Source organism: Nestor notabilis, unplaced genomic scaffold, assembly GCF_000696875.1.
Source record: "Nestor notabilis isolate BGI_N333 unplaced genomic scaffold, ASM69687v1 scaffold4394, whole genome shotgun sequence".
Taxonomy (NCBI): Eukaryota; Metazoa; Chordata; class Aves; order Psittaciformes; family Psittacidae; genus Nestor; species Nestor notabilis.
The window spans coordinates 29,991-44,822 of record NW_009926706.1 but is presented as its reverse complement, the minus strand read 5'-3'; the positions used below and the strand labels follow the sequence as shown (position 1 = coordinate 44,822).

The 14,832-nt window shown below is 47.5% G+C and overlaps 1 protein-coding gene across 4 annotated transcripts in view; it reads left to right on the top strand.

Annotated features, from left to right (window-relative positions):
- The first annotated feature begins 2,737 nt into the window (after positions 1–2,737).
- Positions 2,738–14,832, top strand: part of LOC104405071 (sodium channel protein type 8 subunit alpha) — a 36,399-nt gene continuing 24,304 nt past the window's right edge. For 2 of the 4 annotated variants that reach the window (XM_010013667.1, XM_010013666.1), the window contains exons 1-5: positions 2,738–3,060; positions 9,682–9,800; positions 11,136–11,225; positions 11,391–11,519; positions 13,578–13,669. In XM_010013667.1, coding sequence (XP_010011969.1) covers positions 2,785–3,060; positions 9,682–9,800; positions 11,136–11,225; positions 11,391–11,519; positions 13,578–13,669 — 706 coding nt within the window. In that variant the 5' untranslated portion in view covers positions 2,738–2,784. Of the gene's footprint in view, positions 3,061–9,681; positions 9,801–11,135; positions 11,226–11,390; positions 11,520–13,343; positions 13,436–13,577; positions 13,670–14,832 lie in introns of all 4 variants that reach the window. The other 2 variants (XM_010013669.1, XM_010013668.1) reach the window with 1 other exon arrangement.

Here is a 14,832-nt window from a genome sequence, read left to right as displayed (position 1 = left end):
GAAGAGCTTCTGCCTAAGATCCCATCTCAATCTCCCCTCTGGCAGGTTGAAGCCATTCCCCTTGTGCTGTCCCTCTGTTCCTTGTCCAAAGCCCCTCTCCAGGTTTCCTGTAGGCCCCTTTATGGTGTTGAATTCAATATTTCATTCCCATCCTTAATGTTATCTTAACGTGGGAGAACTTCCAAAGGAAATCGGGACAGGCAGGAACTGAAAGCCTCAGGTCACTATTACCTATTGCTGTTGAGCAAGTAGCAGCCCTACGAGGAGATACGAAAGCAGTTGCTGGTTATCACTTCAGCAGCAGAGTCTGCACCACGTGTGAACACAAGGAGGATGAGGAGCATGAGGCAGAGCTGGTCCATCAGGATAAATCACAGCATCTCCTAATGGATGGATGCACAGGACCTGTGCAAAGCCACCCTGCTGTGCAGCTGGGTACCAGGGGGATGCTTGTTGGCTTTGGGTTGGTTCATTAAATGGCCACTTAGCACATTAGGTGGTGGCTTCCCATTGCTGGTTGTGTAATTGGACACAGAGATCAGGCATATCATTCCTGCCTTCATTTTCCCCCCTTTTTCTGATGCTGTGTCCCTGAGCTACTTTGGTTTCTAAATTCAGGCCTTACATATTTATCTGTGCCATTCAATTAGACCACATCCCCAAAGCTGCTCTGTAGTTCCACAGGATGTGGGAAATTTGGTAATTAAATGCATGCAAATGCTGCAAGAATAGAAGAAATTAATTTTCCTTAATATCAGCTGGTTATTCCGTGATGATTCCAGAGATAATGTGACCAAGAGACTGGCTTTTCTCTCCCCTTCGTGCCATCCTTTTTGAGTCTTTCTTGTTCCTACTCCAGAAATACCTGGTCAAGTTCCTGTGGATAGAATCTAAGCTGTGTACTTACACAGGATCTATCCTTAAGGTTTTGTGGTTGAAGTTCCACGGGTGTTGGAGCGCTTTAGGATGAAGGGGAGCCCTCCCAGTGTGTAAATGGCAATATCCGAGCTGCAGTGAAGCAGGAACAACTATTTCTTGGAAGGATACTTTGCGCTAGATGTTGTGGCTTCGGAAGTACCCCAGATTCCATGTTAAAGGCTGGGATCTCCAGGTATTCCGTTGTAAGCTGTGTTTATTCGCTGCAATCCATAGGAAGTTGTGACTCGTGGGTTCGGAGGCTGGATAAAGCACGTCCCAGCTCAGACTTCCAGCCAGGAGCGTGCCTGTGTTTCCATGATGTCTCTGGCTTGTGTGAGCTCTTCCCATGTGGACACAGAACACTCTTCAGTGCTGAAACAGTGGGATTTTAACCATTTGGTCCCATATCACAGTTATTAAGGAATTTGGAAGTGATTCTTTCAGAGATTACAAATCTTGAATAGCTATTTCGATGCTCTGTGTGTGTTACCTTAAAGGATCTCTCTTTATCCCTTACTTAAGGGGCCTTGTCCCAGGGAGCTTTTGGACCCTTTCCACACCGTCCCCTCCCAGCTGTCCTGCCTTCCTGCTTGAATCCGTTGCCACTTTGGTGTTTGAGTTCCTCCCTGGAGTGCCAAAGCCGTGTCAGGGCTGGGTTGTATTCCAGCCTGCAGCACTGCAGTGCTGTTGCATCAGTGCAGGGCTTCTGTCATTCCTCTCCTCTCTTGGCCTGCTCCTGGAGTGGGAAAAGAGGTCCCCGTGGCTCAGGAATGCAGCATATTCTTGCTTGCTGAAGGGAGCAAAGTGCTCTTGGTAGTGTCAAACCCTTTGCAGGTTGGAAGCTCTTCCCTTGTCATCATGGAGAAGTGCTCTATCATGTTGCATCTGATGCAAAGACTCTGTGTCCAACCTGCATATTGGAGGAATCTAAGTGTCAGGAATGACTATTGATGGAAGTCTTGTCAAATGATTTCATTCTTAGGGCTTGAAATGAATAGAAACCGTTTATATATGATATATATATGAATGAAAGGGTGAGATTTGACTTCCCATAACTGAGACGTGGTGTGCTCAGGGGAGGAAGAGGTGAACCCACTGACGTCTTGGTCCTACCTAGAGCACTCCCTGCCATGCTCGTAGGACCATGGAATGGGTTGGGATGAAGGGAGCTTAAAGCTCATCCAGTTCCATGGGCAGGGACACCTTCCACTGGAGCAGGTTGTTCCAAGCCCCTCTGTCCAACCTGGCCTTGAACACTGCCAGGGATGGGGCAGCCACATCCTGTGCCAGTCTCCCACGACCCTCACAGGGAAGAACTTCTTCCCATTCCAATGCTGAAGTCATAAAGGCAACTTCTCCTTAACTGAATAATATCTGATAGGACATGAAGGAGCTCAGCATATTCCATGCACGTTGGCTACAAAACCCTGGGTTTGGTACCGTTGCTTTGCAGAATAGTTTCTGTAGAACCATAGACTGGTTTGGGTTGGGCGGGATCTTAAGATCATCCAGTTCCAACCCCCTGCCATGGCCCGGGAAGAGTGGGACGTATCCCACTATGTCTGAAGTGGGGTAGGGAATAGAACAGAGTTCGTGTTCAGGAGATACCCAAAGTGGGCTGGAGATCCAGGGCTGTGCGATGCTCTGCTTGTGTTGTACATCCAGATGCAGCGACGGGCAGGGGAGGGCAGCGATGGCAGGTTCTCCCAGTGTCCATCACTTGGTCCATGGGGTGAGGGCTGGAAGCCCAGAGCTGCTCCGTGTTCTTGCCGTGCCTGACCTTGTTGTACGTGTGCTCTTTGCTCCCCTGCAGAGCTGACCTGTCCGGGTGCAACAGAGCAAAAGAAGCTGCTGCAGGATGAAAAGATGGCAGCGCGGCTGCTCGCACCACCAGGCCCTGAGAGCTTCAAACCCTTCACGCCGGAGTCTCTGGCCAACATCGAGAAGCACATCGCCGAGCTGAAGAAGAAGCAGCGCTCCAAGCAGGACAGCAGCCACCGGGATGACGATGAAGACAGCAAACCAAAACCCAACAGTGACCTCGAGGCGGGGAAGAACTTGCCTTTCATCTACGGGGACATCCCAAAAGGCCTGGTTGCTGTACCCCTGGAGGACTTTGACCCTTATTATATGACCCAGAAAGTGAGTCGGCAAGAAGGAAGGCGCTAAACTGCCTTTTGCTTTAGGGAATGACAGGTTTGGGTATGGTTTAAGTAGAAGACAACGAGCGGAGTCTATGGATGGGGCTTGTTGTGTTATGTGTTTTTCTTTGGGGTTTAACAGAGGTGTCACGCTCCTGCTTGGATGGAGTTGGGAGAACAAGGGCTGGCAGCTAAATATGGCTGAAGTCATGCTGAGGTGCCAGTGTTAACCGTAAGGGCAAGAAGACTTTCATTGAGGGGTAACGGTTTGAAGTGCGTATTTGATTTACTAGCATGGAATTTGATGGTTATGAAGCGATGAGGACTAAAACCCCAATGAGATTAACTGCCTTTCATCGACATCATTTTGGTTTCAAACATATTTACTGTCTGTGGCACTAAGGTGATGTGGCAGGAGGCATTTAGGGGTGCCGGGATGCAGTAAGGAATGAAGTGGCATTGTGAGGAAAGGGGTGAGTAAGCAAACCCCGTGCTGGAAATGGAGAGGGGGGATCTTCTATGGGGAAAGAAGGAAGAGCACTGTCACTGGTTTTCTTAGAAGGCCAAAGGGCTTAAAACTGAGGCTCTTTTCTACTGTTTAATGCCCTTGCTTTCTTTGATAGAGATTCAATTTGACTCATCAGAGATAGTTACCCCCTATAACTCAGGATTAGCTGTGCCACTGGAGAGCCTGGATGTGACCACTGTCGTGATGTGACCAGTCCAAACCTGAGCTCTCATGGGTAGCAAGACTTTGCGTTGTCTCTGCCACACTCAGGGGTGGTTCTGTCACATGAAATCAACTGGATTTGCTGCTGATGTTGGGTGTAACTGCTCATTCTTCTCCACATTTACACCAGTGGATTCAATGCTTATTTGTTGTGCTGGGAAGGCAGGTGCCAATTCAACAGGGCTTTGAAACAGGTTGAACTGTCTGTGAGCTGGTTTTGAGGTGGATGTAGCTCAGGTTATCCCTCAGAATGGTGTTGCCTGAGTTTGGGGTGGGCAGGTTGTGAGAGAGACGTGTAGTTCTCAGGATGCCTTTGGTTGCATGTGGCCACTTGCACCCACCCAAAGCCAGTGTTAGAGGATGCTGCTGCAGATCCAAGCAGGAGTGGTTGGTATCCATGTACTTGAATGGACACAACATCTGTGGGAGAATTGACCTATAGTAGGGGAGTGCTGACGGGGCTGTGGGCACTGGGTGAAGGCTTCTTGGGTGTCTTGGTGTTCCACCACAAGTAGGAGGCGAGGGAGGAGCCCTGGCGGTACTCACGCTTTCTCCCAGCACAATGCTAGGAAGAAATCCTTAGTTTTTAGGGAAAACCAAGTTACATTCCCAGTCCCCGAGTCTCTCTTGCTCCATTGTGCCTGTGTGTGGAGCTGGAGCTGCTGCAGATGGAGAGGAATGTTCTGGAGATGGGAGACAAAGTGCAAAGAGCTTTGCTCTTCCCATAAACACTAGAACTGGCTCAGTTCCTTTTGCATCCACTTCAGTGTGGGGATAGCTTTGGGCTGCGCTGCTGCTTTGCTGCTTCAAATAGTGACTTCCCACAAGGCATTTTTTTTAAGGCCATTAAAAAAGGCCCTTCTGAATCATCAGGAATTGCGAAGCTGCTCGGATCATGGGAAGTTTTCCAAGAGTTTTTTTGGTTTTCCTCTCCAGAAGGCTTTGCATCAGAGGTCTTTTCCTTTAAAGCGAGATGTGCAGCACACAGAGGAACAGATCAGCTGCTGGCTCTGCCTTGCAGGAGGACACAGTGATCTTGGGTTAGCCACGGGAACTGAAACTGCATCCTCACGGAGAAGCTGAACATTCCAGTGGCCTGTTAACTGATATTGAAAGGAGAAACAGCGTGACCTAGAAACACAACCATGGTGCAGGGACTCAGAATTCCCAGCTCCGGAGCCCAGCCCTGCAAGGCTTTTGTCTGAGCTGCTTCCCTTTTCCCTGCTGTTTCATTTAGCAAAGTGGGAGTGATGACTCGTAGGAGTATCAGGAGAGTCCCTTTGCTCACAGGTAGCAGGTTTTGGGGGTAATTCAGCTCCTTTTTGTCTTTGTGGAAGTATCAGAGAGAACATGTTCATGATTCTTTGGTTTGCAAATAGTAAGTCCAGTTCCTGGCCTGAAGCACATCACAGAAGCCCATGATGCTTGTGGAAACCAGCCCAAAAGGTACATGAACTTCCCTGGTAACATGTGCAAGCAAAACTCAGGCTGCCTTGGATGTGGGAGCATCCGTAGCAATGAAGGCAAAGCAGATGCTTGCCTCAGTCTAGTCTGCAGCGGTTGCTTAAGCAAGAGGTAGGAGCTGGGCTATACTGGCCCATGAGTAGTACTTCTATTTCCTACAGTTTTTCCATCTTTTCGACCTCTCTTTCCTTCTCTTCCATTTATGGCCGAGGTTGTCACTCCTACTGAACACCTTCTTCTTTCCCATTGACTGTGCTTCTGCCACATCATGGTCCTCAAGTAACTTCCATTTCACCCAGTGAGAATCTCATCTAGAGCTGGGTAAAGGTGTTAATGCTTCTGCAGTGGCTCCATTTAGGAGGTCCCTGAGCTTTCTGGGAGTTGGGATCATACAGAAGCCCACTGAGTTCAGTGGTAAAATGAACCCTGCAGTTACAGGGGACTGGCTGTACCTCTGTGAGCATCTGAGGTCACCTATAGCTTGCAGATGAGCACCTGAGGATCCTTCTAGTGCCTTTGTGCCAATGGAGTGACTTGCAACTTCGTCAAGTCACATGCAGGGTTTGGAAACGGGCCCTCGGGTCCGGAATGTCACCTTGGCGCCGTGGACCTGGGAGAATCACAGGGATGTGAGACACCAGCTTGGGAGAGGCACGTCTGGCTCTTACATGTGCTTCTGCAGGGCAAGGGAATGGCCCTACAAGGTCGCGGGCTTGGCAGAGCAGTGAAGTCATTGAAACAGAGGCAAGATTTGGGACCATCTCAAAACCGAGCCTTTTATCCTTATTTCCAAAAGCTTTTCCCAGGTTTTCCATGTTTAATGCCATTTTTCCTTCCGCTCCATCCCTCTGGTAGGCTTAAAAGGAGCAGGAAAAGCAAGCATGCCCTTCCTAGCTGTCCTAGGAACAGGGAGGAGAGCGTAATCCCTGTCAGTCGTCTTCTCCAGCCCTTTCTGGGCGTCAGATGGAAGCAAGGTGGGATGGAGGCAGGAGACCAGTGGTGCTTGCACCCAGCCCCAGGTGCTGCCGTAGCACATTGCGCTTCCTGCTGGGCTCGGGATACACGAGCGTGGCTCGGAGCAGGAGGCGAGAGGCTCTGCTGCAGTCACCTAAATAGCTGCAGCCCACTGGTGATGAGTGGAAGGGAGGAGAATCATTTCCGCCTCGGAGGCAGCATGAATCCCTTTCCAGAGGCAGATTGTGCCGTCGTTGGCACTGAAACCCAGATCAGCTTCTCCACATTGCACTTAGAACAATGTCTATTTTTACAAATCCATCTTTCAGGAATGGTTTAGTTGATACATTGAAATAAATGTCAAGGTTTTTTTTTGTTTCCTACGTTGAAACGAGAGGTTAAAACAAGAGCAAAACGTGGCAGGTTCTTTCCTCCATAAAGAATGGAGGTGAAGAAGAAATCGATCCCCTTTTGAGGGGTGGGAAAAGAAATACTAAATAGTGCGATTTCTCTATTAGCAATTACACCTTTTGAGAGCTGTTTTGCTCAATTCTGTCTCTCCTCCTTCAGCCTCCAGAGTGGCAGAATTCCCTGCAAGAGGAATGTTGAAAATAGCTCTGTTCAAGTAACTTGCTCAGGGTGTCATCAGAAAGTCATCGCTCTCTACTGCTGATTTTTTTGAGGCTGAGGCAGTCATGTTACCGCTGCAGGAATGTGCTTCCATATGTTCTTAGGCTGTTCAGAAAGCTGTTTTCTCCCTGGAGCTGCTGCCCACTCCTCCTCACTTCCCAACCATTGCAGAAAGGCTCCATGTAAAACCTGCGTGCGGGAGTATTTTAAACCTCCCCATCACTGGGGTGCTCTTTGCCATCACTTGCTCGGTTCTCTCATGCTCCAGCACAGCTTTAGTGTGCTGTTCTGCAGATGGATTTAGACATGACTTCTCTTTGGTGATCTTCTTTCTGTAAGAGAACTGGTTCTAAGGCTTCCGTGAAGCCAACTTTAACCTGAAGTGGACAAAGAACCTTTCTCTTTAACCACAAATGGAGACTTTGGGAAGTTCAGACTTCACCTCTTGGAAGAAAATGCCTTTCTCCAGGTCTCACCTTCCTCTGGGTTTTGAGCTTTGCCTCAGCAGATCTTCAAAGGGCTTAAGGATGTTCTTGGCCCTGAACCAGCAAACATCTTAAGAGCACGCAGCCATTTTGCAATTGAGTTTTAATGTGTCAGCAGCAGAAAGACAAAGCGAAGAGAAGGGTTTCAGCTGCCAAACGCTTCTTGGCTTTTGTGCTTTCCTTTCTATTGACAAGGCCAAGCAGAGATTTACCCAGGGTTTGGGAAGACACACAGAGGAACCGGAGCTTGGACTCGTTGGAATCGGTGACCACACTGGGATGGGCAGCACCTTCTTTGTGCTAAGGCTGTGTGAGAGGCCCAGTTGTGATGGGCTTTATAGGCAGGAATAGTCTCAACAAGCATTATGGGCTAAAAAGAGGAAGATGGGAACAACATGGAAGAGAAAACACGGAGCTGCCTTATGTGAGGTCATGTAATAGGTGAAGGACTAAGCAGGTTGTTCATGCAGTTGCCCTGCTCGTTGGATGAAGCAGCTTATCTTACTTCAGGGAATGCCACTTGTGTAACAGCCATTGACAATGTGTGTTCCCATGTAATCGCTCCAGCATTCCAAGGCAAACAGGCTCTGCCACTCCATTTAGAGCAGTTGACATCCGCCTTCCCATCTGGGCTTCGCTCCTGTCGTACAGGTCGAAAGGCTTTGGGTGGGTTTACATCTGAAGCATGTACCTGTGTCTGCACGTGAAGAATAGGGTTACTTGTCCACGGGGCTGCCGCACCGGGATCTTTCCCAAGTGGAAATGGAGGCACTATGGAACTGAGCTGCTGCATGGGGTTTGGTCCAGCTCGTGTGCCCATGTAATGTTCAGCACTCATTTCATTGCTTAAAAGATGTGGGAGAGCTCAGGGTTGTGCTGGGGACACGACTGAAGCCCCGGAACATCCTGGTGTGATGGGTATCCTGCTCCAAAGCCTCTGCAGAGGAGAGGGAATGAAGATACACACCTGCTCTGTGAGTGTTGGGGAGTTTGCAGCATCGGGAAGGAGCCAGAGCTGGTTCCTAACATCGGGTGTCCCTCGACCACTCTGTAACCTGCACTTTTGAAGAACTTAGAGCATATTGTTCCATGCCAAGGTAATCTGGTCATTAATTCTTGATGCTGCCGTTTAAGAGCTGGCTTTAAAGTGCTTTTGCTGGGGGATGCATTAGTGGTTCTGCTAACTAATGTTTCACACTCGGCGCCGAACCGCAATCTGATTTTGATTTCCTTAGCAAATAATTTACTGCTTGATGGTCTCATTTAGCCCAAAATGAGCTAAATCCCCCTCATTTCCCTTTACTAGGAGGGGAAATGACAAATTCCCTAAGAGCCAGCCTCCTGGGGAAGCACAGCGGCTGCATTGGCAGGAAGCCCTTGTGGATTCCCTCCTGTTGGGCTCCGGGCTAATGCAAAGGGTGGGCTGGATTTGCTTGTGCCCCTGCCACGCTCTTGGGCTTCATCCTGCCCTGCTGCAGAGGGCACGTACAATGGGCAAGGCTTTTCAGTGCACACAAACTGCCTTTTCTTCTTCCAGTTGAGTGGTAGGTGCATTGGGAGGGCTGGGATTAAGCAGCCCCAGTTCTAATTCTGCTTTCTTCAGATCGCTGCATGTGGTTGTCTCCGTACTCATGTTGCTAGTGGGGAGATGGAGCAGCAGGTCTGGATTTGAAGTCTGGAGATGGGATCGATTCTGCCTCGCATTTACATCATTCATTTCTTTATAAAGCAGTATACCTTTATATAATATAAATCAATATAAGGAGAAAGTAGCAAACCCTAACATCTCGCTCATTAAAGGCAGGGAGAGCACATGGCTCTGTCTGGAGCTGGTGCACCAGTATGGAATGCGCTCCAAATTCCCAATGATGGGTGTCTGACCTGTGGCTGTGGTGGCGACATGTTCTTTATGCTTACCTGCTTCCTTGCAGGTGAGATGCTGTCCTGTGTGTTGTTTGGGAAGGAGACATGGGCTACGTGAACCCTGTGCCATAAAGATGGTTTTGTACCCTGGGCAGTGGCATAAAGCTGGGTTTCAGCTGCCAGTTCTGCTCCTGAATTTGTGGTCTTCAGTTGCTTTGGGTTCTTTAGGAGATAGGGATAATAGTGGAAATAGGGAAAATGGGTGTTCTTGGATGGGGAGGTTTGGCTTCTGCTCCAGGTCTCTAGAAATGGATGGGTTGGAGTAGAACTACCCGTGATGCACTGGTAGGGATGTTTTACCCTAATGGGAACTTCATAAAGGAGATTATGCTCTAAGAAAGGCAGCAAATGCTATTTTTATACCAGGGGAATAATGAACGCTTTGATTTTCCTGCATTAACTCTCTCTTTCTCTTTCTTTCTTTGTTTCTCTACAGACCTTTGTAGTACTAAACAGAGGGAAAACTTTCTTCCGATTTAGTGCCACACCTGCCTTGTACATTTTAAGTCCTTTTAATCTGTTTAGAAGAATAGCTATTAAAATTTTGATACATTCATATCCTTTTGATTGCTATTGCTGCCTTGGTATAGTCATTGAACCAACCTCTTGCTGCTTGTCCTAGTGCTCAGTTCCAATAGTGGGGATGAGTTTGGGTTGTGCATGTGGCCCCAGAGCATTGAAAAAGCACGGTCCTTGAGACACATCCAGGCAAGTCACCTCATTCATTTCCCCTGCTATTTGCACCTATCTGTGTCTGTACATTGTTCACAGACATCAGTAAGTACTGGATCAACTATGATTTATTCTTTACATGAAGAGGAGTAGAGCTCATGTGGAGAAAGAGCCAAAGGTACCTTGTATGGAATGAGACTCTGACTAATTCCTTGCTCTTTTGGCATCTCAAACACCCTTCTAATGGCAAGGCTATTCCAAAATTCTCCCCTGCAGGGCTTCAGACAGCTTGGGAATAGGTAGGAAAGAGATGGGAAACATCATCTGCATGTGTTGTTAGGAGAGGGGGGGAGGAAAAAAGTGGGATATTGAATGAGCTGCTTCCCTCATTAGTTATTTATTCATAGAAAGTGACTCCAAAGTGGAATTCATGTGTTGGATTAAAGGCTTCTCTTTACTCACTTCCTGCATCTCATACAAAGAAAAAGCTTTTCCATCTTTCCAAAGTCCCTTTGGGATCTGAGGCTGGGAATGTTTTCTTTGGCTCCTGTGTTATTTCTCCCCTCTGGATGTTCTGGGATGCAGCTGAGAGATGCAGCTCTCTCAGGTTGAGACCAAGATGCTGACAGATGGATCTTGGGCCTGGATCTGGGATCCATTGAGTCTCCTTAAACAGTTTGGGAAGTCCAACAGCTTGGATCTGACCCATTCTGCTGATAATTCCATAGTTAATATGCACTCAGGCTTCTAATGCTGAGATTGTGCTGTCCTTGCACATCACTCCAGCACCTTCCATCTGCAAATGTGCCACATGAGATCCTGAACACACAGAGATGTTTGGAAAGATTCCTATGATCTTCTCCAAGCTAAGTCATGGGTGTCCGTGGATTGCAATGCTGCTTTCCAGTTGGATATACTGCTGATGTTACTGAATAGCTGGAATTATCTGGGGAGACACTGCCATTTAGGCGCGTGATTTGGGAATTGCAAAGACATAGCAGAGAATAGGAAATGAATTGAATGGTGACATAAAGCCACTATTTATATATAGGCACCCCAGTCTTATGTCCCGTGAGTGCTGGGAGCATCCTGGCTCTTATTTGTAGTCCACATAGACTGGGAATGGTTGAGTTTCATTGCAGTAAGTGATCCTTAGGGAGCCATAAGCTGATGTAAAGAGCCACACTGGTATCCTGTTGATCCTTGACTTTGTTCTACAGTATTTAGCATGATCATTATGTGCACTATTTTGACCAACTGTGTATTCATGACTTTTAGTAACCCACCTGAATGGTCGAAGAATGTGGAGTAAGTAAAAGCTTCTTCTGTTCTAGTTAACAAATCTGTTCCTCCTCAAATGTAAGTTCCCATCAACCCAAGTCATCTTTTCTACCTGCTTTGTTTAGACCCAAGTTGTTCTAATTCCTCTTTTGTCACCACTAAAATGGCATTTCAACCGCCTCCCTCCTGCAGGTATACATTCACTGGCATTTATACGTTTGAATCCCTTGTGAAAATCATTGCAAGAGGTTTCTGTATAGACGGCTTTACTTTCCTCCGGGATCCGTGGAACTGGCTGGATTTCAGCGTGATCATGATGGCGTAAGTTGTGTTTTCGGCTTACTTCAGCTATCTGTGGCATGTGGGAAGGGACGGGACCTTAAGGGGGGGAGGGCGGTTAAGGAAACAAGAAGGAAAACTGACATGCATCCCCAAAAGACTCATTCTTGATTCTTCAGAAGAAAGCTTTAGCCTGACATGGAGTCGCAGACCTAAACTGCAACTCCACAGAGTTAGTGTTGCTGCTGCTGCAAAACACACGTTGAAACGTGCCTTTAGGAATATAAGACTTTATAACAGCCCCTGGCATTTTAGTCTGCTCATGTGCCAGAGTGGCAGCTCGTCCTGTTCAGCACAGGACTAAGCCGAACATCTATTCTCCATCACTCCTTCCCGCCTTGGGCTTGTGCGGTCAAAGTTCCCAGGCTGGGATTTAAGGTTGAGTAATTATTAACCCCTTTCCAATGAGCTGGAAAAGGAGACACGTTCTTTTCCTTTCTCGTTTTCTTCTCTTGTGCTAGCTCAGCTTATGTTGATTATGAGGATTCATAGGGATGGCTGAAAGCTGAACCAGGAGGTGCTCCCTAGATTTTCCCTGTATTGCTGGTTGCTTTGGCTCAGTACCACTGAGGAGAACCTTGTGGATGGCCCTGGTGGTCTGAGGCACTACTGGAAGAGAATGTTATATCCCCTTTGACAACTCTTATTAGGCTATTGCATGTGTGCATGTTTGGGCTCCCATAGTTGACAGCAGGAAAGCTCAGGAACCTCATTCTGAAGGGTTCAGAGCGCTTGTATGCTTTAATCATAGAAAATACCTTTCTTGGGCTGGATTCTGCCCCCAAAGCTGTTGATTTCCCAGAGTTTCTGCTCTTTTCTCCATACCTTTTAGCTGTGCAATTAAATCACATGGGAAGAGTTGGACCTTGTGCACAAAAGGCACATAACCAGTCACTCCCTGAGCCTTTAGTTTCCCCCGAGAAGAGGTGTGGATCTGCTGTGCACAGTGTGAATGTGCCTGTGTGGGGGAAGCTCCCACTTCCGTGCACACACACTGAGTTCAACCTCTGCATTGGGTACTGCCTTTGTTTCTCTAGAGATGAACAAGGAACAGCTTTAAAAGGCCTAATGCATTGGTCTTAAATGTGAAATCTCCCGCTGATCTGACTGTGTAACCCCCTCATTCCCAGTGAGGTTGCCTATAGGCTTCCAATCCAATCTCTTTGTGTGTCAAGGGCTGGAACAAGCCTGTGTGTTATTTAAATCCCACTAAAGGAGGTCTGAGTTCTGTGAAGCACCCGGAGTAGTCTCAAATATTGTGCATTTCTTTGCCTTTTTGTACCCTGTTTCTCCCCAGACAGCACAGAGGAAATGCTCTGTTCTAAGATGTGGTAAAATACAACCCTGTTACCCTTGCACTAAGCATCTTATCCTCTGTGTATCTCGGGTTTATCCCTTTGTAAAACGGGGATAAGCCTACGTGTGCCTCACTAACAGGTAGTAAAGCATAAAGGATTAAACTGAAGGATGCTCCTTAAAGCAAAAGATGCTGATGCTTTATGCCAAACACAAAGTGAAGCAAATACACCCGAAACCACTGAAGTGAGGCGATGCCACCAAATCCCCTCCCAGCTTCAAGCTTTGCAATGACCTTCTCCTATAGAGATAACACTAAATGTAGTCCCATGTAGGTGAGGCTGCAGGTACCACCCCATGCACCTGGACGAGCCGGTTGCAGCGTGGAGACCCTTGAAGCGTGTTCTCCCTTTGCAATGCCCATTCGAAAGCACTTGCAATGCTTGTTTCCTACAATGGAAACCAAAAGGTGACCCCAACGGTGCCATTAACTCTGGTTTAATTCTGCAGGTATATAACAGAGTTTGTAAACCTAGGCAATGTTTCAGCTCTGCGCACTTTCAGGGTTCTGAGAGCTTTGAAAACTATATCTGTTATTCCAGGTAAGGCAGCCTCCGCTTGGTGTTAGCTGTTGGGTACAGGCCCCCTGTGAGTGCTGTATTGCTTTGTCTGTAGTAGGTGTTTTTCTTTTCTGGGTGTGTGTATTGTCATGGTGTTTTCTGTGTGTGACCTCCCTCATTGCAGATATGTCACAGAGTTTGTGGACCTTGGGAATGTCTCAGCCTTGAGAACTTTCAGAGTTCTCCGAGCTTTGAAAACTATCTCTGTTATTCCAGGTGAGAACCGTTCAGCATCCAAAGCGTGTCCCTTTTCCACACCTTCCCTCCCGTCCTGCATTGCTTATTGCTCAGAAAGGCACTGGGATGGTTTTGATGGGCTTTGCAGTCTGGATCAATGGAGTTGTTGGGAACTGAGGCTTCTGGACCATCAGATTGGCGGGGTAGAAGTCTGCTCTTCCTGTTCTTTATCTCTTTATCCGCTCTCTGCCTAAAGTTTAGTTCCAGATGACTAAAGAATGGGGATATCCTTCCTCCTCAGGAGAAAGAGTTTCTTCCTCAGGAAGTCGTCCCGTCATCGCCAGTGTTTCTAGAACTGTTCTAAAACCTAAAGTAAAACCTGTTCTAAAACCTAAGTCCAAATCCTGTTCTTGTTCCTAAGAATAAGTTTGTAAAGGAGCAAGACGCAGCAATGATTAAAACCGGCCTGCATGAGGCTACTTCAGTTCCTTGGAGTCAGATGGGATCTGGGGCAGGTTGGCTTTCTAGGTCATGGCAATAAGCTCGCCTCCCTGACCTGTCTCACCCCATATAACCACTTGATGAGTTTTAGTCTTCTATTTCTTTGTGCTTTGTTTCCTAATGCATTAACTGATGATGGTTCTTTTGCTCTCTCAGCCTCCGCTTGCCAGAAGAGAGACTGTGGAATTGTAGGGGCCCATCGCTCTTGTCCCCGTTCCAGACTGCTAAACCCATCAGATGTACATGGCTGTTGTGCATGATGTTCTTAAGTGGCATCTGCTTTCCTTGCACCCAATGAGAGTATGCTAGAGTGTGTTCTTACTTAGCATTCCTTAATGTTTGCCAATGTTAAAGAGCACAAGATACTTGGTGAATTGCTCGAGGGATCTGAAGTGCAGCTGTGATTCTGTCAGCCTGCTGCAGGTATTAACTGCCTTGCTTAAAGAACAGCATTGATGTTGAGATAAGTTCTATGCGTGTTTTGCTTTCAGAATGGTAGCAAAGTGAAAACCATGCAGCTTTAATGAGCTGGGTACTAAGTGTGTGACAGCATGCCTTGCCTTCCTATGGAAAGGAGCAGGACAGTTCACTTTGGGATCGTTCCCTCCATACGACTCGAAACCAATGGAGTTTTCCTTTTATTTCAAGTGACAGCAAGGGAAGGGTGAGCTGAGCCCTTCCTCAGTGCAGCCGTATGTTTT